A 24,079-nucleotide genomic window follows, 5' to 3' on the forward strand; every position below is an offset into this window, starting at 1 on the left:
ATGTCCCCAGAACACCATCTGCATAATGAGGCGAGAATACTCCCCATCAGGGAGAGAAATGAGATGCTGACCAAACAGTTCCTGTTGAATACCCAGAAACCTGGGCATCCCAACAGACATCTGATTGATGAACCAGCGCCGCCTAGGGGCTTAAGGAGTCATCTCCGTAAGCATTGAGGAAATACGGCACCTGAGAACCCAGCTGTATGAAGTGAAAAAACACAAGCAGGTGCTTGGTGAACTCCATAAACAGGCGTCGGACCTTTATGCCGGGAATTGCCCGGTGAATCCAGTGCTTAACGAAAATTATCCAAAACTAGCGGAAGAGGAACGCATACTCCCCAGGGAAACGCGTGTCACTCTTGCTCAACTTCGTTCTGGATACTGTAACAGGTTAAACTCTTACCTATCCAGAATCAACCCCGACATACAAAATGTATGCACCGCTTGTAACGTGTCCCCAGATGACACCAACCATCTCTTCAATTGTAATGTGGAACCAACGCCTCTAACACCCCTTTCCTTATGGTCCACCCCTGTTAAAAACGGCAAGTTTCCTTGGACTCCCGTTAGAGGATATTGATGACAATTTGTGATCGGTCACGGCTATTAGGTGGGGCGAGCATTGCTACAACAACAACAACAAGAGGGGAAGAAGACGGGTGCAGGGGCAGATGCTCGGCATTGCTCCCGACTCTACTATGGAGGTTGTAGGTATGAGTGGGAGCGGCCGAATGAGTTGGTGGAGCCGTGGGGCGCGAGCAGCAGTGGGTACTATATGTGGCTTGCTGAGCAGCAGGGCTGCTGGAAGGTAGTGGGGGGGTCGCTAAGGTATAGACTACGTGACGCCCTTGGGCGTGAACAGCAAGGAGCCACAAAAGAATTATAAAAGTTACGTGGACGTCGGGTTTTGGGATCTAGCCCAGAACAACCTGTCCGATGCAACCATCCCTTGCACGAGACACACTGAGAAGAGTATGACCGTCCTAAAAAGATTCTTTTCCGAAAGACGCAGCAAAACCATTTCTCAGGACCGAGGTTAGGAGAAGGGCCCGGATTGGATTCGATACCTTCCCGGAGCAAGAGAATATGGAGCAGTCCCGCTGCAAGGAGCTGCTGGGAGGATGACAATTTTTGGGAGGGACGCAACAAATTAAATAGGATTACACTGAAATGACAGTTCTTGGTCGGGAAAAATTCCGAGTCGCTCCGGTACATAGAACCGACTGCCTTGGGAAGCGGTCTGGACGGTGCCATTTTCCTAGATGTTCTGGTCTCCGACGGGTTTCAGGCCAGCCCGCAAACCCAACTACACCGGGTACCCCAATGCTTACCCAGGGACGTCCAGTCCCAGGGCCACAACAGTTCCCTCAACTCAGGCGTAGTCACCCGTCACTTACCCCTAGAGTGACGTCTCCCCCGTTGCACTTCAGAATTCTGCAGTTAAACTGTAACGAATTAACTGGAAAGATGACGGAGATAGTCGATTTCATGAAGCGGCATAACATCCGCATTGCTGCGTTCCAGAGACCAAACTCACAACAATATCTACTCTGCAGACCTGCTCCGGGTATAACGTCCACAGAAAAGATCGCGAGAGCGGAAATGGAGGCGGTCTCGCGTATATTATACAACACTCAGTGCAATATAATATATTTGATCCCGACACCACCCGCAGGGAAATTGTCCTAGAAAGTTTAGTTTAGTTTAGTATCTGTCCGACCATGCGATGTAAACCTAGAAATCATCAACATCTACTGTCATCTTCTGTCACCTATTGCCCCAGTGGATACCGCCCTGATATCAGAGCACTACTCACTGGCGATAATCGCACTATCTTAGGCGATTTCAATTCAAATCGCGATCTACGGCATTCTAACCTACAGGCGAACAGCAGTGGTGAGATGTTGGTGGACTTTCTGCACAGTAAACGGAGACGCCCCCACTCGTATGGTAGGAAGCTGTCACAGTTCGCTAGATCTATCCATCGTTAGCGCAGGTCTAGTAAACTGCGTCAACTTACAGCCGATGGTAACATTGGCATCTGACCACCTACCTATACTCCTTTCGCTCGGGGGAACCGAAGACTTCATCATTACCGAGAACCGTACATTCATAAACTTTAAAAACGGAAGAGACAATCACTTTGCTGCCCTCCCTATCCCGACTGATGCTCGCCAAGGGGAACGTGCTTTCCCCAAGGTCACTGAATCGATTTAGTTCAGAACAAAAATCGACACTGATGATGGCACAACGCCGAAAGCGGTTTGTCTCGAAACCAAATTTGACAAGGGAAACAGAAAATCGTTCCGATATACATCATTTTATTCCCTCCGGAAGAATTCCGGCCTCGTTTTCCAGCGGATGCAGCAAACTTAGCTAGAGAACGTGACCTTATAAAACAGCACAACTCCGGCGACCCCCAAATAAGGGATATAAACCGACGCATCAGATTGATTGTGGATGACCACAAACGGGCGAATATAAGGAGCATTTAAAGAATTGCAACCTCTCTGCCGATGTGGGTAGGCCTTGGTCCACTGTAAAGTCCCTATCGAATCCGTCTAAGCACAATGACAAAATTTCCATCGCCTTTGGCGATAAAGTGCTTTCGGATGTGAAAAAATGCGTGAGCGCTTTTTGCCGACAATATGTAATGCATTATACGGTTGACCAAGGTAGACGGCGGGCCAACAGACGCGCACACAAACATAAATACAGCGCGCCCTAATTACCATATTCGCCAAAGAGATTGAGGATGCCATTGTTCATGCTAAACCATCTAAAGCAGTGGGCCCAGACGGCATAGCCATGCCGATGCTTAAAAACCTAGGCAAAGAGGGATATAATTATCTAGCACATTTCTTCAACTTGTCTCTTTCTACCTTTGTCATCACCGAAAAATTGAAAATGGCCAAGGCGATCCCGTACTGAAGCCTGGGAAACCAGCTAACATAGGAGATTATTATCGTCCGATATCACTCCTATCGCCAGTACCCAAAACACCTGAAGCCATTCTGCTTCCCTACTTTAATGGAAATTTGCAACTAGTCAATCATTAGCATGGCTTAAGAAAATTACATAGCACAACCACCGCGCTAAATGTCATCAGCACCCAGATAAATTGCGGTTTAAATCAAAACCCCAACCATAGAACAGTACTCGTTGCGTTATACCTGTCAAAAGCTTTTGATACGGTCAACCATGGCACGTTACTGCAAGACCTGGAGGGGTCTCCCTTCCCCCAAGTCTTAAAAGTTGGACCGCAAATTACCTGTCTGGTCGGCAAGCATCGGTGTAATTCAGGAATGTAACATCCAAACCAAGAAGAATTAAATAAAGGGTGCCACAGGGTGGTGTCCTGTCCCTCCTTTTGTTTAACTTCTACATATCAAAGCTACCTTCACCACCGGAAGGAGTCACTATCGTCTCCTATGCCGATGACTGCACAATAATTGCCACAGACCCTAGCCCACAGATCGATGAGCTTTGTAACAAAATAAACAGCTACCTCCCTGATCTTTCCAGTTTCTTCGCCACGCGAAACTTGACATCATCGGCGACCTTATTTACAACATGGACGCGCCAAATGTCGACCATATTTAACATCAACGTCGATGGCACTACACTACCGACTGTCTTACACCCCAAAATCTTGGGTGTGACGTTCATAATGAGGCGAGAATACTCCCCATTAGGGAGAGAAATGAAATGCTAACCAAACAGTTTCTGTTGAATACCCAGAAACCTGGGCATCCCAACAAATATCTGTTTGATGAGGCTACACCGCCCAGGGACTTAAAGGATCTTCTCCGTAAGCATTACGAGGAAATACGGCACCTGAGAATACAGCCGTATGAAGCTAAAAAGCACAAGCAGATCCTCAGTGAAATACACAAGCAGGCATCGGACCTCTATGCCGGGAATTGCCCGGTGAACCCAGTACTTAAAGAACAATACCAAAAACTAGCAGAGGAGGAACGCACTCTCCCTACTATAACAGGTTAAACTCTTACCTATCCAGAATCAACCCCGACATACATAAATGTATGTCCTGCTTGCAATGTGTCCCTACATGACACCAACCATCTCTTCAACTGTATTGTGGAACCAATGCCTCTAACACCCCTCTCATTATGGTCCACCCCTGTTGAGACAGCAAGTTTCCTTGGACTCCCGTTGGAGGACATTTGTGACTATTTGTGATTGGCACACCTATTGGATTGGGCGAAGCACTGCTACAACAACAAAAACAACAACAGAAAAATTTCAATAGGCGGCGAACAGGGCAATACACTAAAACATTTCTAACCAAATGGGGAATTAACAATCCAGTTTCAAGTTACTTCTGAGCTACATACTTGCACCCCACACATTGATCACCGAAAAAATACCACAAAATAAGAAAAAAAAATTCGCCGAAAATCCGAAAAAAATCCATCATAAGATATGTGGAATTCTCCGATCCACTTTTATGTTACTTCCTGGGAAGCAGGCGACTTGAAATATGAAACGTATGTTAGAGGCCACAAGGAATGCAATACTTTCACGAAAAGGAGGCGCAAGGATTGAGTTTTTAGCAATAGAATAGGCTCTCCGTTGAGCTACAAACTTGAAACTTCACACAGAGATCAGTGCGCTCCTATCTGAATGTACTTTAAGCAATTATTCACCTAAGTTCTGCGCTGTAAATTTTTAGTTGCAATAACTACTTCTAAAGTCTTAAAACCAGAATTCATCAACATTGTGTTTGTGTGTACGGACACATCTTCCGCTTCCATTAATATAAAGGAAGTATTTAAAAAAATTGTATTTCCTTTACTTAGCGGACTTTGTCCTACCCAAAAAATTGGGTTTCCTACATCCAAAAAGTGAGCCTTACTTCCTTCCCCTTTGCTCTCCTTATACGATAATCGTCTAGTGTATCTTCCATTCTTTTCTTATTCCTGTCCATCACTTATGCCATTTACCTCACTCTCACTCCCATACCCACTGCAACTGCCACTCCAACTCTCACTCGTACCCCGCTCAGATTCCCACTCTTACACCAATCCACGCACTCACACTGCCACTCCAAATCTCACAATCACTCCCACTCTCAGTTTCATACCCACTCCAACTCACACTCCCATCCCTGTTCAAACTCTCACTCCTACTCGCACTCATATATGTAATCTTTATAATACTTTTTTTATACCTTCTTCAAATAATTTCATAGATAAAACGATTTAAACTTTTTCTAATAGAGGCGTGGCACCGCCTTCTAGTCCAAAAAAATTCTAAACGATCTTTGAACTATAACGAACGAAACAAAAAAAAAACATCGGAATCGGTAAAGCCGTTCTCGAGTTTTAGCAAGGTTAACGTACAGCAATTTATTTTTATATCATCATCATCTTCCTCAACTCCTATTGGAGCATAGGGCGTCGACCACCGACTTAAATCGTATTCTGTTAGGTGCGGTTCTTGTGATATCATTCCACGTGTATCCTGCGTCTACGAGTTCTTTATCCACAGTTCTGCGCCAAGTTTTCGCAGGTGCACCAGGTCATCGGCTTCCTTGTGGATTCCAACGCAATGCTTGTCTGGCTATATTTACTGGAGGTCTTCTGAAAGTGTGACCAAGCCACGACCATTTTTATATATAATAGTGTCACGATTTCTGGGCAATTCTGATTATTATGCAACTTCTACTATCGTTCGACCGCTGAACTGTCGAACAAATAACTCACATATTCAGTATAGCAATATCTCCTTTATTTACAACTGTACTGTAGTAGTAGTACTTCACAATTACAAAACTCGCGTACTTCACTAAAAGCGTGTTCAAATCAAACTGACTGATTATACCTCGGCTTGCGCTGCTTCTGTACTCTCTGTTGCCTCGTTCACATATCTTTCCAATGGTCTAAACTTTTCGCGAACAGCTGTTTATTCATTTCTCCTGTATGTATCTGATATTCACATTTTGTCTTCTAGTTATATGCATGGGTATGTGTGAGTAATAAATTCTGCTCTTAGCTGCTTGTATGTATGTGAAATATTGTCTTTGCTGTTAGCTTCGCTGTTTACATGTATGTATGGCTACTTGCTTTAATTTTTACGTGAGGTTGCTTGCTTTATTGTTGTTGTGCATTTATTTAGTAACAGCATAGTGATGTATAGAACTGCTAATATTCGCCACAATATATTTTCTTTTTCTAATTGAAAAAGAAATAGTACTACGAAAATTGGAAGAGAAGCCTGGCCTAAATCTTCTGGAAGTAAATCGCGCCAAGTATTTACTTATTTTATCTATAATTTTCTGGCCAAACTTACCTGTGACCTGTAGGCTACTCAAAACATAATTATATATGAGAGATGACATAACTATTCATTGTATTCATTTGTAGCACTGTGTAATCTTAGAAAGGTGTGGTACCTTTTTCGAAACATAATTTGTTGAAGCCAAAATCCTTTGACTGAGTTCGATAGAGGGTCGGTTGAATTCAGAAGGTTTTCTCACACGATAAATTCTAACCAGCCAATGTTCGGTTGTATACGCTTCCTCAAGGTATGTGAGCCCAAAGTCTTTATTACCAATTATTGCGTTTCGCGTTCGGTCATATCCAGCAGGCCCCCTTAAATTAGATAAAAATAATATTAAAATTAATTTCTTCTTTGCACAAATCAATAAGTTACAAATAAACACAATTATCTCGCGAGTAACATTTTAAGTTAAGCGCCCGTTTTTTTAACCAAACAAAAAGATTTTCGCAGCTTACCACTAATACCGAACTATTATATAGCTCTAAATGAAATTTGACAAAATTATGCACCCTATTGTACAAAATAAAAATTCAGTGACTGCAAAAATGTTTTAAGTGATGAAATTTTCTGAAGTGTATCAACATTTCTCAATGGTCGACTTTTTAGTGTTGTTTATAATTTTTTGGTTGACATAAATACTGTAACGAATTTACTTGCAATTCCGCTTATTTCAAATCTTCTACTAAGGTTCGAATCACTAAACTGTTGAATAAATAACTCCAATATTGAATAATTGAAAAATGGCCTTTATTAAAGTACTTCACATTAAATAGTACTGCTATTGCTCGCCAGATAGCGTCTTAATCAAAACTGATTGTAGCGCCTCTACTATTGCTGCCTTGTATACTCTTTGATTTCCCCGTTGCATCTTCTAGGCGCTTCTGTTCTATAATCTACTAGTTGGTTAACTGTTATAACTATAACTACAGATGTACGTGTATAGCTCTCATATGCGCGTGTGTTTGTGAGCGACACTTCCACAATTATAATTGCATATCTCAGATAAGATATCTGCATGTGTTTGTGCGTTGCTTCTCCGCTGCGTGTACGTAAATATGTGTAGACCTAATGATTGATTCGTTTATGTAGATACATAACGATTGAATTATCGATGTGCATCAAGTCACTGCTTAGCATCTGCTTAGAGATGGCAGTACCCCTTAGTGTTGCTAATATTCGTAACGCTGGCCTCCACCTAAGTCTGATCGTCCCGATCCGACAAATCTCTCGATCTAACCGCTGCTAGCCTCTCCAAATGAACCACCCTTCTATTTCGTAGTTTTCCAATTGTTTGTATGCGGTAGACGGTATCACTGATCTTCTTCAGAACTTTGTACGGGCCTTCCCAACTGCACCGAAATTTGGATGGAACACCTTTCCGCCGGTGAGGGTTGTATAAAAGTACCAAAGCTCCCGCCAAGAACCCTTCCGAATTATTGTTCTCATCGTACCTGCGTTTCAGCTTGCTACTCATTATCCTTGATCGTTCCCTCGCACTCTGTTGTTTGGCCAATGAACTAATTTTTAGAGCTTGCTCTTGACGGATTGGCTTCAGATAATCAGTATCGTTCCGACGTTTCCCAACAGAAGTGCGCACTGGCTTGAAACCACCCTTGCATTCTTTCTGGAAAATTCTTTCAGTCGTTTTAGAGCGTCCATTAGGGTTAGTCAATGCCTGTGTTTTTCTCGCAGGCACCTTTGGTTTTGATTTGTTTGGCCCATTCGTTCCATCAACCTTTGCCCGATCTGCTGCCTTTGACTTTTGTGGTCTTTGTCGACTCTTCTCCGCCAGTACTCGATTACTGCTGAACCCTTTTTCCAAACTGAAGTTAAATGGTATATCCTGGTTCTTGTAACGCATAATCCTTCTCTGCATGTCGATCCTGATGTCATGGTCAACTAAGAAGTCCACTCCCAATATGTCTTCATCAATAATCTCCGCTACAACGAATTTGTGTAGAACCATGACCTCCCCAATTAAGACTTCACATACCACTTCTCCCTGGAGTTGGTTACACTCGCCAGTAATCGTACGCAATCTTGCTCCAGGTAATGGCTTTACTCTCCTGTTGACCAAATCAGATCGGATCAAGGATGCGCCCGTATTGACAGCCAGTACACGTTCTTTGCCATCCACATTTCCTCTGAGGTTAAGACTACTCGATTTTCTTCCAATTTGTGAGACAGATATCACAGGACATTCAACAGCTGGAGCTAGCTCTAGATGTTTACATTTGGCACGCTGTTGCTCATCTCCTCCCGCTTTGCGTTTACGGCCACCCAAATTGGAACTACGAGGACCGGTGCTGCAATGACGTGCAATGTGACTTGGGTTACCGCACTTGAAACACTTCATAACTCCGGCATTTTTCTGTCGTAAGCCCTTCAGTGCTTCCAAAATTGTGTCTACCCAGCCTGGTCTTTCCACTTCCACGCGATGAGCTTTGTATGCGGGCTTACTCAAAAGTGACGCTGTTTCCTGAGTCAGTGCATGGGATACCGTTTCAGCAAATGTTGACTTTGGGTTGGATTATGTGGCTCGCTTCGTTTCGACGTCCCGTAAGCCGTTAACAAAGCTCTGAATCTTTACCCTTTCAGTGTATTCCACGGGTGCGTCCGCATTTGCAAGATGAGCCAATCTTTCAACAACCGAAGCCAACTCCTGTAATGTCTCATTTGCTTTTTGGTAACGGTTTTGCAACTCAATTTGGTATATCTGTTTTCTATGCTCGCTTCCATAACGTCTCTCGACAGCGGCCATCAATGCTTCATAGTTGTTCTGCTCTCCTTCGGGAATCGTCTGTAGGATTTCGGCTGCTGGCCCCTTCAATGCTACGAATAGAGCAGCAACTTTATCTTCAGCATTCCAGTTGTTCACTGCTGACGTCTTCTCAAATTGAAGCTTGAATACCTCGAAAAGAACAGAGCCGTCAAAAGATGGAGTTTTTACCTTCGGATTGCTCGCTGGAACAGCTGGGCGATTTAGTTGTAACATAAGACCTTTCAACGCTTATATCTCGGCATCAGTTTTGTCCTCGAGTTGTAAACTTTTTGTATCCTGCTCTTCCAGTTTTTCAAAGAGCTGCGATGATACCTGTTCCGAAATTTGTGTCGACATTCTAGATATACGTGCCTCTTGCGCTTCCAGTTGAGATGACATATATCATTATTATTATTTGTTTTTATACAGTCTTGTAGTATCACAACGGACCTTCGTGTTGTCCAAGTGAGCTATCCTTATCAGGGCAGCTACCACCTAACCTATCCTATACAGTCTTATAGACCTAAATTATTTGTATATCTATGAGATCAATATCTAATAGGTAGTGCTTTACAGTAATTATACAGCAGTTTCTTAAATTCATTGATGTTTTGGCATTTTTTCATTTCAATTGGAAGATCGTTATATTAGCCGTGTTTTTTAACACGCGTATATCCGTTTACGCTTAAACTTTATATTGACTGCTAAGAGACAAACTATAAATACACCTCTGAAATTGCTGCGCATAAATTTTGTCCTACTAAATTTCAATACGCATTATACTCAGATGTAACTGAAATATGTGTCTTTGTTTCACCCTGTACACTAATTCTATGTATTATATGTGTGTCCACAATTCATCGCAACTGATTCAGCTATATGTTATACCCTATGGCCATCAGAGCGTTGCGTCTCCGCTTTTCGGTACACCCTGTTGCTGTAGCTAGTTGTTTTACCACAGCCGCTAGATGGGTCTCCTAAGCATTATCTAAGCGAAGATAGGCGTTTTTTAACACGCGCAAACGAAACGTATACGCGCGTGTTAAAAAACACGGCTATTCTCTCAGTCCTGCGTAGTATATATTTTTCTTGTCGAACTCCGATCGTACTGCTGGCAGGTAAAAGTTGTTTCTGTTTCTTGTTTGGTAATCGTGAACCTCGTTGTTGTATATCAGTCGGTCGTTTAGATATTTCGGCTGATTTCCTATTTTAATGTTATGTATAAATTATATATATATGTCTTCTGTTCTTCCAATTGAGATGGCATTTGTGACGCCATTTCTGAAATGCGTGCGTCCTGTGACTCCAGCTGAGATGCCATTGTCGATATTTGTACAGATATTGTGCTCGTCACTGTGTGCGGTGTTTCATTTTGTCTTCCATTTTTGTTGTTGTTTTGTCGCTATCATAGTGAAAGACATACTCCTCAGCATTGATGATTCCTTCAAATACCATAGCTACACTTAGTCGATTTTGTAGCTGGGATTTATCGACAAAAGTAGCCAATCCACGGACTTCCAACTCCTCCTTCAGTTGCTGGATAGTTAATTCACTCAACTTTGCCAAGCGCAAGTTGTATTCGAATTTTCCTCTGCTGACACCAATTGTAACGAATCTACTTGCAATTCCGCTTATTTCAAATCTTCTACTAAGGTTCGAATCACTAAACTGTTGAATAAATAACTCCAATATTGAATAATGGGAAAATGGCCTTTATTAAAGTACTTCACAATAAATAATACTGCTATTGCTCGCCAGATAGCGTCTTAATCAAAACTGATTGTAGCGCCCCTACTATTGCTGCATTTTATGTTCTTTGATTTCCTCGTTGCATCTTCTAGGCGCTTCTGTTCTAGAATATACTAGTGGGTTATCTGTTATAATTATAACTACAGATGTACGTGTATAGCTCTCATATGCGCGTGTGTCTGTGAGCGACACTTCCACAATTATAATTTCATATCTCAGCTAAGATATCTGCATGTGTTTGTGCGTTGCTTCTCCGCTGCGTGTACGTACATATGTGTAGACCTAATGATTCGTTTATGTAGATACATAATGATTGAATTATTGATGTGCATCAAGTCACTGCTTAGCATCGGCTTAGAGATGGCAGTAAACCTTAGTGTTGCTAATATTCGTAACAATACTAAAGAAATACCAAGTTTCACAATTTTTCGGAATTCGAATTTTGTTTCGAAGTTAGAAAACTTTTAGGTTTGTTGAGCGAGGTAAACTTTTGCTTATAGCTCGTGATAGCGTCCGCCGATTTTGCACTCTTTTATGTAAAAAAAAAATATTTTGCGAAAGTTGTTTGGGACTATGACTTTATAACGTTGATATTTTTTAATTTTTACTTGCTTCATAATGAGTTGATGTCAAAAATAAAAACATAAAAACTTTTAAAAGGATACAATGTATTTACACTTTCATTATAAAGCGCAACAGTTTTCTATGCAATTTCAACTTTTCGGAAAATTTATGTTAACATTCAATAACACATATGGTACATACTATTTTTTTAATTTTTTTTTAAATTTTTAAATGTTTTCGAATGTTCTCAATTTATGATCAACCGCTTCATAAGAAACGTGGAGATTCCTTGTGTTAGTTAAAAAGTGGCTAAGGCAACAGCTGTTTCACCGTGTGATTCGTTAGTTCGAGTGAACCCTTTATAACATTAAGAAATGGCCTGATAATGATTACATGGCGTTTTTCGAATGGTTCCATCGCAATATGCCAATAAATATTTCTTTCTTTTCAGTTTCTCCCAAACAAAAACAATAATTGAATATTGAAAAAATATAAATATTTTTTACCTATTATTTAAGAATTCACGAGCTAAACACCGGCTTATATTGAATTATTATGTTTTCTAGGAGAAACTGAAAAGAAATACACATTTACTGGCATATTGCCATGGTACCATTTCGGAAACCGCCACGTAATCATTATCAGGCAATTTCGTAATGTTATCAAAGGTTTCACCGAGATTCGAACCGCGAATCACAGGGTGAAACTGCAGTTTCCTTAACCTCTAGGCTATCCTGCTTGTATTTGTTTTCTTGCTTATTTCAGTTTATCTGATTTCTACACTAACAACACAATTGAGACATTCTGTCTCTATATTAATTTGTGTATTATGTAGATTTGTTTTTGTAAAGTTCCTTTTTCGTTGCGAATGAGAAGCTTTGTAAACTCGGGCTCAGTTTTACATATTTATGTTTGTTTGTTTTTATGGTGTGTTCAATGTATACTTATTATTTAAGAATTCATGAGCTTAACACCGGCTTATAATAATTGAATATTGAATTGATTTGCGGTTCGATTTTCGGTGAAACCTTTGATAACACTGCGAAATTGCCTGATGATGACTAGGTGGCGGTTTTCGAAATGGTACCACCGCAATATGGCAGTAAATGTGAATGAGATGCTTTGTAAAATCGGGCTCAGTTTTACATGTTTATGTTTGTTGGTTTTAATGGTGTGTTCAATTTATACTAATCATTAAAGAATTAATGAGCTTAACACCGGCTTATAATAATTGAATATTGAATTGATTCGCGGTTCGAATCTCGGTCAAACCTTTGATAACATTACGAAATTACCTGATGATGATTACGTGGCGGTTTTCGAAATGGTACCATCGCAATATGCTAGTAAATGTTTCTTTCTTTTCAGTTTGTCTTAGAAAACATAATAATTGAATATTCAATTTTTATAAGCCGGTGTTGAGTTCATGAATTCTTAAATAATAGGTATAAATTGAACAAACCATTCAAACAAACAAACATAAATATGTAAAACTGAGCCTGAGTTTACAAAGCTTCTCATTCGCAACGAAAAAGGAACTTTACAAAACAAAATCTACATAACACACAAATTAATATAGAGACATGATGTCTCAATTGTGTTGTTAGTGTAGAAGTGAGATAAACTGAAATAATCAAGAAAACAAATGCTGCCGTGTGATTCGCGATTCGGATCTCGGTGAAACTTTTGATAACATTAGGAAATTGCCTGATGATGATTACGTGGTGGTTTTCGAAATGGTACTATCGCAATATGCCAGTAAATCTTTCTTTCTTCATTTTCTCTTAGAAAGCATAATAATTGAATATTCAATTATTATAAGACGGTGTTAAGCTCATGAATTCTTAAATATTAAGTATAAATTGAACACACCATTAAAACAAACAAACATAAATATGTTAAACTGAGCCCGAGTTTAAAAAGCTTCTTATTCACATTTAGTGGCATATTGCGATGGTAGCATTTCGAAAACCGCCACGTAATCATCATCAGGTAATTTAATAATGCTATCTAAGGTTTCACCGAGATCCGAACAGCGAATCAATTCAATATTCAATTATTATAAGCCGGTGTTAAGCTCGTGAATTCTTAAATAATAAGTATAAATTGAAAACACCATTAAAAGAGACAAACATAAATATGTAAAACTGTGCCCGAGTGTACAAAGCTTCTCGTTCGCAACGAAAAAGGAACTTTGCAAAAGCAAATCTACATAACACACTAATTAATATAGAGACAGAATGTCTCAATATTGTTGTTTGCGTAGAAGTGAGATAAACTGAAATAAGCAAGAAAACAAATACAAGCGGGATAACCTAGTGGTTAAGGCAGCTGCAGTTTCATGGTGTGATTCGCGGTTGAACTTTCGGTGAAACCTTTAATAATATTACGAAATTGCCTGATGATGATTACGTGGCAGTTTTCGCAATGGTACCATCGCAATATGCTAGTAAATGTTTCTTTCCTTATAGTTTTATTATAAGCCGGTGTTAAGCTCATGAATTCTTAAATAATAAGTATAAATTGAACACACCATTAAAACAAACAAACATAAATATGTTTTTTAATTTTTAAAACCATTGCCAGAAAGTGATCACAATCAAGTGAACCAAAAAACCAAAATCGGATGACGCTATTACGAGTTATAAAGAAAAGCTTAACTCGTTCAGCAAAACCAAAATAGTTACCGTTATCATCTGTATTTAATTGCTTTATACAATTGTTTTGTTATTGATATTAGAGAAAAATTGCAAAGTTTACAAACTGCGATCCTTACTAGGACATGTTTCTGAATTTCACTTCTTCATCAGCTAGCTTCTCGGGAGCTGAGTATTGAACTCGAATCTGCAAAATTCATACCAGTGTAAAGGCAGATGCCTTTAACCACTCAGCCATATGAATGCCCCGCTGCTCGCTTTGCATTTGGTCTCTAAGTATTGCCTTTGTTGATATTCCTTTTATTGACCATTTTAGGTACATACTAATCTATATGCTGTTTAATCCTAAAATCTTTGAAAAAGCTTCATCAAATATGGTATTTTGTTTTATTTATGTCAACCAAAAAACTATAAAAAATTATCAAAAAGTAGAGCATCGCCAAATGTTGATACAGTTCAGAAAATTCCACCCAATACAAACAAGTGAATATATAGTGAAAGCCGAAAGCATACTCCCAAAAATCACTGCAGAATTTTTAGTATACAACTTTTTGTTAAGCTTAAAAAATACCAAAGAAAATCTGATCTTTTCCATGGCGCACGTTGTTGCTTACTGTGTGGCGAATATTTGCAGTTCTGTATATCACTGTGCTGCTAGTAAATAAATGCACAACAACAGCAAAGTAAGCAACCACACATATCTATGTGCATGTAAACATCAAAGCAAGCAGCCACACATGCATGTAAAGAGCATCGAAGACAAACCTGAATATCAGATACATAAAGGAGAAATCAATAAGTAGCTACTCGCGGTGAAAAGTCTAGACCTTAGAAGAAATATGCAAACGAGCTGAGGAATAAGGAATCACCTTGATGTTAACACGGCTTAAGTGAAGTACGCGAGTATAATTGTGAAGTACTATTGCCACAGTGGAGTTGTAAACAAAGAACATTTCGCTATATTTCAGTTATTTTTTCGACAGTTCAGCGACTCGAACTATAACAGAAGGTGCAGAATAATTAGGAATCTCCCAAAATTCGTAACAATTGGTATCAGAAGAGCAATTGTTGAATTAATTCCGAATATATCGAATGAAACTTGGACATGGCAAAGTTAAGATCCAGCAACTAAAAAGGGATTGTAGAACTGTAGATTGAACGCAACCGGCAATAAGTCTAAACTTCAAGCACGGCTACAAGAAGTTATGGAGTCGGAAGGAATCAATGTTAAAGAGTATGTTTTCATCCTGACAGCGACGAGACAACAACGAAAATGGAAGAAAAAAACGAAACACCGCAGACAGCGGCGAACACTGACTTGAACATGATATTGGCTGCAATATCTGTACAAACATCGACAGTGGCATCACAACTGAAATTGCAAGAGATACGCATCACATCCAATATCGCAGCACAGGAAACACAAATTTTATCACAGCTAGAAGAACAAAAGAAATATATCGTAGCTCAACCTTTCTTTAATTTCAGACATGGTCGCCAAGCCTAAAGATTACCCACTGGAAAAAGTTACAGGATGGCCAAAATACTGCCCTCAGAACCGCCACGGGTTGTCTCCTTATGTCCCCAGAACACCACCTACATAATGAGGCGAGAATACTCCCAATAAGGGAAAGAAATTAAATGCTAACCAAACAGTTTCTGTTGAATACCCAGAAACCTGGGCATCCCAACAGACATCTGATTGATGAGCCAACACCGCCCAGGGGCTTAGGGAGCCACCTCCGTAAGCACTATGAGGAAATACGGCACCTGATAACACAGCCGTATGAAGCCAAAAAACATAAGCAGGTCCTTGGTGAACTCCATAAACAGGCGTCGGACTTCTATGTCAGGAATTGCCCGGTGAATCTAGTACTCAAAGAGCAATACCCTAAACTTGCGGAAGAGGAACGCACACTCTCTAGGGAAACGCGAGTCACTCTAGCCCAACTTCTATCTGGATACTGTAACAGGTTAAACTCTTACCTATTCAGAATCAACCCCGACATACAAAAGGTATGCCCTTCTTGCAACGTGTCTCCACATGACACCAACCATCTCTTCAATTGTAATGTGGAACCAACGCCTCTAACACCTCTCTCATTATGGTCCACCCCTGTTGAAACATCAAGTTTCCTCGGACTCCCGTTAGAGGACATTGATGACAATTTTTTACTGGTCAGACCTATGGATGGGGCGAAGCACTGCTTCAACAACAACAAAAACATGGTAGCTCAACTGAAAGAACAACTAGAAGCACAAGAGCTCGTATATCATCAAAACTCGAAGCACGGATGAAAAAATAATGCAGTTTGAGAAAAAAATCTCGGCCGAGGTGGATGTTTTGAGAGGACGTATCCAGGAGTTGCAACCTAATCGCCCGGTTGTGTCAGCGAGTAATACGAAGGTAAAAACTCCATCCTTTGATTGGTCTGATCCTTTTGAGGAAGACCACAGTAGTGAACAACTGGAATGCTGAAGATAAAGTTGTTGCACTGTTCTTACAAAATATTCGATTGATATAGTAATTAAATGCTTTAAGTGCGGGAAGCCAGGTCACATCGCACGACATTGCGGTATTAACCCTAGTGGTTCCAGCAGCATTGGTAGTCTTAAGCACAAAGCTAACTGAAATGAACTAGAGCGAACCAAATGCAAGGAGCGAGAACTTGCTCCAGCTATTAAATGTCCCGTTATATCTGTATCACAAATCGAAAGAATATCGAGTAGTGTTACTGGAGGAGGACATATAGATGGCAAGGAGCGTTTACTGACTGTAGATACGGTCGCATCTCATTCCATAATCCGATCTGATTAGGTCAACAGGAGAGTAAAGCCATTGCATAGGTCACTGGCGAGTACAACTAAGTACACGGATAGGTGACATGTGAGGTCGTACTTGGGAAGGTCTCGATTCTACACAAATTAGTTGTGGCAGAAATTGTTGATGAAGTTATATTGGGAGTGCATTTTTTAGTCGACCATGGTATCAGGATCGATATGCAAAGAATGATTGTGCGATATAAAAGCAAAGATGTACCACATAACTTCAGCTTTGAGAAGGGGTTAAGCAGTAAGCGAGTGCTGGTGGAGGAGATTCGACAAAGACCATAAAGGCAGTAGATCAGGGAAAGATTGGCGGAACGAATGAAACACACAAATCAAAACCGAATGTACCTGCATGAAGAACACTGGTATTGATAAACCCAAATGGATGCACTAAAACGAAGGACAGAATTTCCCAGAAAGAATGCAAGGCTGTCACACCAACGTTGTGAAACATCAAACTGACACTGGTGATGCGAGGCTAATCCGTCAAGCTCTTCGAAATAGTCTACTGGCCAAACAACAGAGTGTGAGGAAACGAACCAGGATAACGAGTAGTAAGATGAAACACAGGCACGACAAGAAGAACAATTCGGAAGGTTTCCTCGAGGGAGATTTGGTACTGTTATACAACGCTTACCGGCGGAAAGAGGATTAGTGATGTCTACTGTACACAAACAATTTGGAAACATGAAACACATTTGGAGGGGCTAGCAGCGGTTGGATCGAGAGATTTGTCTGATCGGGACGATCAGACTTAGGTGGGGGCAGTGTGGCGAATATTATCAGTTATATAAGTTATCGTTAGCTACGCAATAAGCAGGTGGTACCCATGCATTGTGTGGGAATCTGTTTTTGCTGACGTTAGCGTCTAGTGGCAACCATAAAGATTCCCACGATTTGTGTGGGAATCCATTTTTGCTTATTTAGCGTCTGGTGAGCGTGACGTCTAGCGGCAACGATACAGGCACACCAGCGCAGTAGACAGCGAAAACAACAACAACAACAACATTGCGGCATCACCAACGGCAAAGTTAGGGCTAAAGTTAAGTTATGTTTGCTTTAAGTAGGTCAGTCTTCTCAAGATACTCAAAATAAATAAACTTTTCTATAAAATTGGCGCTAAAAGTGGGGCAAAATGAACTAGCAAGAAAGGAGAACCCTGATGATAATAAGAATGTAAATTAAGTCTGTGTTTAAAAGAGTTGTTTTTTGTTTTTTTTTTTTTTTGCTTAGCAGTTAAGATAATAATGCTATAATGAATTGCGAATTAATAACTGGTAACTAATTTTTAGAAGTAAACTATTTGTATTAAATACAGAAACGATTAAAAAAAAAGAGAAAACACATGGAAAATTCAAGAATTATTAAATGCATTGCAATAACAAAACAGAATTGTGAATACATAAAAGATTTCTTTACAAAAAAATTGTTAAAGTAAATTTTTTTTTTTTAGTTGGCTCATTGATATTGAATTGCGAAATTAAATAGATTGCAATAACAAAATAGAATTGGGAAACCATAATAGAATTTTTTATAAGAAAAATTGTTTAAGTAAATTTTTTTTAAGTTGGCTCATTGATATTGAAGTGACTGACTGATTGCGCTGAGTTGAAAACTTTTAGTTAATGAGTGATTCAGAAATAGAGAACCTTCTGGACAGGATATCTAAATTGCAAGTTACGCAAAAAATGGATACGGTTCAAGTAACTACGTTAGCTCATGCAGCCGTTACAGGCGTCTTCGAACAACTATAAAATATCTGGTCAAACTAGAAAGTATCAGACTATTTAATGCAGGAAGCGAACATTCGATACTTATACATTTATACAGGTCATTGTAGTGGGCACACCAAATCCGCAGAGGTTCACTGTTTGCGAAGTTTAGGCGACATAGCGGTAAAAGAAAAGGCACGTAGTGTCTCGACGTCCTAGCGGGAACAGCGAAATTAAGCCGAGCTAGCAATTCAGAAGAGTCAATCTCACTGATGACCAACTTATGGATGAACAACACCCCAAGTAGAATTCTACGGTTTTCAAGAGTAGGCAGATTGATGAGAAAAAGCCTATTTTTAAAATAATTTTTAATTGAGTTTTCGTGTTAACTTAAAAATTTTTGAATGACTTCAAAAAAAGAAAATTCTATTTAGTATTAAAATATTTAAATTCAAAAATAAATAAAATTAAATTTTTAAAAATAAAATAAATATTTGGTTAAATACCAAATATATTGGCGATCCTACTAACGGACCTATATCTGTATTTGATACAATTACTGAATATGGCGCTTTACGTATCGCAAAGCTATTGACCAATACAATACCGCAGATAAAAGTGCAACTAAGTAAGTGACGTGCTACCAAAGAAAATTTGTTTTAGTTACCTGAACCAACTTCTGAAGAAATAACTTAATTGGATGTACATATATATTACGTCTGATGGTTCAAGTAAAAACACCATCATCACAATACATCAGTGCTATGACAAAAACCCTCACCACTAACAAAGCTCTAACAAACAAATATGTGATTTGTAAATTAATATACTAAAAAATAAAATAAAGCAGATTTAATATCTACAAGAATTATTCAATGCAAAACTCAATGAATTTAAATTAAACTGCAGCTTAATTTTAATAAAATAGACCAAGAAATTATGTACCTAAACGAAAATCGTGTTTATTAATAACAAAACTAAGAAGCTTAAAGTAATTTTAAAGAACTGCTGACCCATTGAAAAAATGTTTTCACGTCCTATCTGATATTTAAATCAACATATGCTCTTGGCATTGAAGAACTGAAAGAATATGCGAAAATGTTTGAACTAGACTAACGCACATCATTTACTGTCGTATACATTAAACTCAAAATTCATTAAGATAATACCGCTAATTCCTCCCTACAATTCATTCATATATCGAAATAGTTTAATATTCAACGAAACATCGTCATTTTGTATACCATCTGTTGGAATCATTTGTAACCTTTAACGTCCTCTTCACTAATTACAAAGCCATTGCATAACAAAGCCATTGCATAACAAAACCATTGCATAAACAGCAACAACGATTTATTTAATTGTCATAACGTCAAAAAAACGCAATTGATTCGCTTAAAATCTTTACAATCATCAATCAACTAATTAATTTTAATATTTTTTTATAAAATTTAATTTTATGTAAGTATAGTTTTTATTTTAATATCAAATTAAAAATTTTCCAATTATAATTTAAGTTCAAATTTTAAACCTTTTAAACTTTCAAATTTATTTTAAGATTATTTTTATATTTTAAAAATTTTTATATAAATTATTTAAATTTACTTAATTTTTATATAAAATTAAATATTTTATTTAAAGTGTTAGCTCCCTTTCTAAAATTTTTTTTAAATATTTTCTAATTTTCAAATTATTCATTTAATTTTTTTTTTCATATGGTTCTACGTTCACCAATACGAACTCGTAATTTAACAAATTTGGAAAATCAAAATAACAACTATACAAATAACACCATGGCTCACAATACAACTCAAAATTCTAACATTAATACAACACAAAACAACATCACTATTATAACACAAAAGATAGTTCAACACAAGATAACTTTACAAATATTTCTTCTACTAAATCTATTAAATTACCACAATTTTGGCAAGAATCTCCCCATGCCTGGTGTTTACTTGTTGAAGGACAATTTGAAATTAACAATATCAATGATGATAACTTGGTGATCGTTCACCATCTGAATTATTCAGATTTATGAAACCACTTATAGGTACTGACTATATTGTAAGTCAAGAATTACTTTTCAAATTATGGATTCGTAAATTGCCATAAGAAATACAAATCCATTTAACTTCTAATAACAATCAAAATAAAGATGAAGTAATTATTTTAGCTGACAAACTTTTTGAATTAATCAACAAACTTCATTCTTCCAAATCTCCTGTAGTTTCGAGAATAAATAATAATATTTTAGAACAATGCGTTAAAAATTTAACTGAATTAACTACGGCTATTTATCAAAATTTCTAATGATATTAATCAATTACAAATCCGTTCAAGTTCTAAAGAAAGAAATAGATCTAAATTTCGAAATTTTTCAAGATACAGAAATTTTTCAAACAATCGTAATTTTAATTCACAAACAAATATTTTTTGGTATCACAAAAAATTTAAGAATAACGCTCTTAAATGTATACCCCCATGCAATTTTAATCAAAATCATAATTCAAATTCCGAACAAAATTTAAACTGAAACGATCCATTATAACGGTGACGGATAATGGAACTATTATTAAACCTACTCGTCGCCTATTCATATTTGATAAATTCAATAAACTTAATTTTCTTATCGATACCGGCGCAGTTGTATCAGTTATTCCTTTTTCTGAATTTAAAATATATAAAAGAAATTCGGATCTTACTTTGACTGCAGCAAACGGTTCTTCAATTGAAACTTTCGGTACAAAACTACATAAAATTGATTTAGGTTTAAGAAGAGATTTTGAATTTCTATTCATTATTGCCAACATTGATACAACAATTTTAGGAGCAAACTTTTTAGAAAAATTCGGAATTATTGTCAATATTAAAAATAATGAAATAATGGATTCTACTACAAAAATTTAAGTTGCTGGATTTTCTAATTTTTTCTCACTCAAAATTCCTATTGTCGAAAATAAGTTTTCAAAATTACTTAATGAATTTCCATCTATTACCTGTGAACCAGATTATACTAAAAAAGTTAAACACCATACGGTTCACAGGATAGAAACAAAAGGTATTTTACCATTTTCGAAACCCAGACGTCTTGATCCAATCAAACTTAAAATTGCTAAAGCTGAATTTGAATATTTAGTTAAAACGGGTATATGCATCTTAAAAAAGAACCAAATGATTGGAGACCTTGCGGAGACTATCGAAAACTTAATTTTATTACTACACCAGATCGGTATCCTTTACCACATATCCACTATTTAACAATTGGTTTAAAAAACAAACAATTTTTTTCCAAAATTGATCTTGTGCATGCTTACCACCAAATTCCAATGGCAGAAGAAGACATTCATAAAACTGCAATAACTACCCCTTTTGGAATGTTTGAATTCGTAAGAATGCCTTTCGGTTTACGAAACAGTGCTCAAACTTTCCAACGCTTTATTAATGAAGTATTTTCTGATTTCGATTTTGTATTTACATACATTGATGACATTCTTATAGCGAGTGATAATGAAGATCAACATATAAATCATTTAAAATTAATTTTCAAAAGACTTGAAGAATATAATTTAAATATCAAACCTTCAAAATGTACTCTCGGTGTAAATTAAATTTTTTAAGTTTCGAAATTTCAGGCGATGTTATTAAACCATCTTTACATAGAATTGAAATCATAAGAAATTTTGAAAAACGAATTTCTATAAATAAACACCAAAAATTTTTATGTATGATAAATTACTATCACAGATATATTAAAATGTTAGCAACAGAACTTAGTCCTCTGCATGAAATGTTAACACATGCAATTAAAAACAAACTCAAACAATTAAATTGGACAAATGAATCCACAACAGCTTTCGAAAATGTTAAAAAACTTTTTGCCAAAAATACTTTACTTACACATTTCGACAAAAATGGTACTTTATCATTAGCAGTAGATGCATCAAATATTGCTATTGGAGCATTTCTTCAACAAACTAGCAATAATATACTAGAACCCTTAGCTTATTTTTCAAGAAAATTAACAGAAACTAAATATTCAACATTTGATCGTGAACTTTTGGCAATTTATAATTCAATTGAACATTGTAAACATTTTCTTGAAGGTAGAACTTTTACAATTTATACTGATCATAAACCTTTAATTCATGTTCTATATTCTAAAGTAGATAGATCTCCTCGTCAACTACGTCATCTTGAATATATTGCTCAATTTTCAAATGATATTCAATATATACGTGGAAAAGACAACATAGTTGCCGACACAATTTCCCGTATTCCAGAAATAAATGCAATTTCAACTCAAGATATAAATTTAGAAACTTTATATTATATAAAGAACAACAAACTGATATATTTTTACAAAAAATGATTTCTGATCCAAATTCTAAAAATAATTTAAAAGAAGTTCCAGTTATTAATTTAAATATATGATGTGATATTTCTCTACAACCTTTTCGACCTTATGTTCCACATTCTATGAGAAGAATTATATTTGACAAAATTCACTCATTATCTCATCCAAGTATAAGAACAACTAGAAAATTAATTCAAAATAAATATTATTGGCCTAACATGCGCAAAGAAATTAAATATTGGACTTCATCTTGTATCAATTGTCAAAAATCCAAAATTTCAATACATACTAAATCTCCTATTCAAAAAATTCAAATACCATCAAGTCGTTTTGAACATATTCATATGGATATTGCTGGACCTCTTCCAGTTTCAAATGAAAATTGTTATATTTTAACAATTATTGATAGATTTTCACGTTGGCCTGAAGCTTATCCACTTAAAGATATATCAACAAATACTATAGTAAAAACTTTTATTCAAAATTATATATCACGATTTGGTATACCATTGAATATTACAGTAGATCAAGGTTCACAATTCACCTCAAAATGTTTTACAGAATTAACTAAACTTTTCGGTTTTCATAAAATTCAGACATCTCCTTACCATCCCCAAGAAAATGGCATGATAGAAAGATTTCATAGAACTTTAAAAGCAGCAATTATAGCATCAAACGACTCGGTTCATTGGTCTGACATTTTACCATTCATTCTACTTGGTTTACGAACTTCTATTAAAGAAGATTTAAAATGTTCACCTGCTGAACTTGTGTATGGCCAAGCACTTAGAATACCTGTTTAACTAATTGTTTCAAATAGTAATAAAGAACATGATTTTTCTAATGACGCTCTTCAAAAAATAAGAGAATATTTTTCGCTTGTTCGTTCTAAAGTTTTTCATCATAACAAATAAAACATTTTCGTTCCTAAAAAATTAGAAAATTGTGAGTATGTTTTTGTTAAAGTTCTTCGTAAATCTAATTTAGAATCACCTTATGAAGGACCTTTTAAAGTTATTTCTAAGAAACATAAAATATTTACAATTCAATACAAATATACTATTAAAAATTTTCCGATTGATTTACTTAAACCAGCAAATATACTTATTAACACTAATTTAAATACAAATACATTAAA

The 24,079-nt window shown here is 37.1% G+C and overlaps 1 protein-coding gene across 1 annotated transcript in view; it reads right to left on the bottom strand.

The window, feature by feature from the left end:
- The window catches only part of Stt3B (catalytic subunit 3B of the oligosaccharyltransferase complex), a 276,121-nt gene that overhangs the window by 18,762 nt on the left and 233,280 nt on the right, over positions 1 to 24,079 (bottom strand). Inside the window, exon 4 of the mRNA XM_067760123.1 lies at positions 6,422 to 6,620. Within this exon, the coding sequence (XP_067616224.1) occupies positions 6,422 to 6,620 (199 nt within the window). The remainder of the gene's footprint in view (positions 1 to 6,421; positions 6,621 to 24,079) is intronic.

Source organism: Eurosta solidaginis, chromosome 1 (genome assembly GCF_040869045.1).
Source record: "Eurosta solidaginis isolate ZX-2024a chromosome 1, ASM4086904v1, whole genome shotgun sequence".
Lineage (NCBI taxonomy): Eukaryota > Metazoa > Arthropoda > Insecta > Diptera > Tephritidae > Eurosta > Eurosta solidaginis.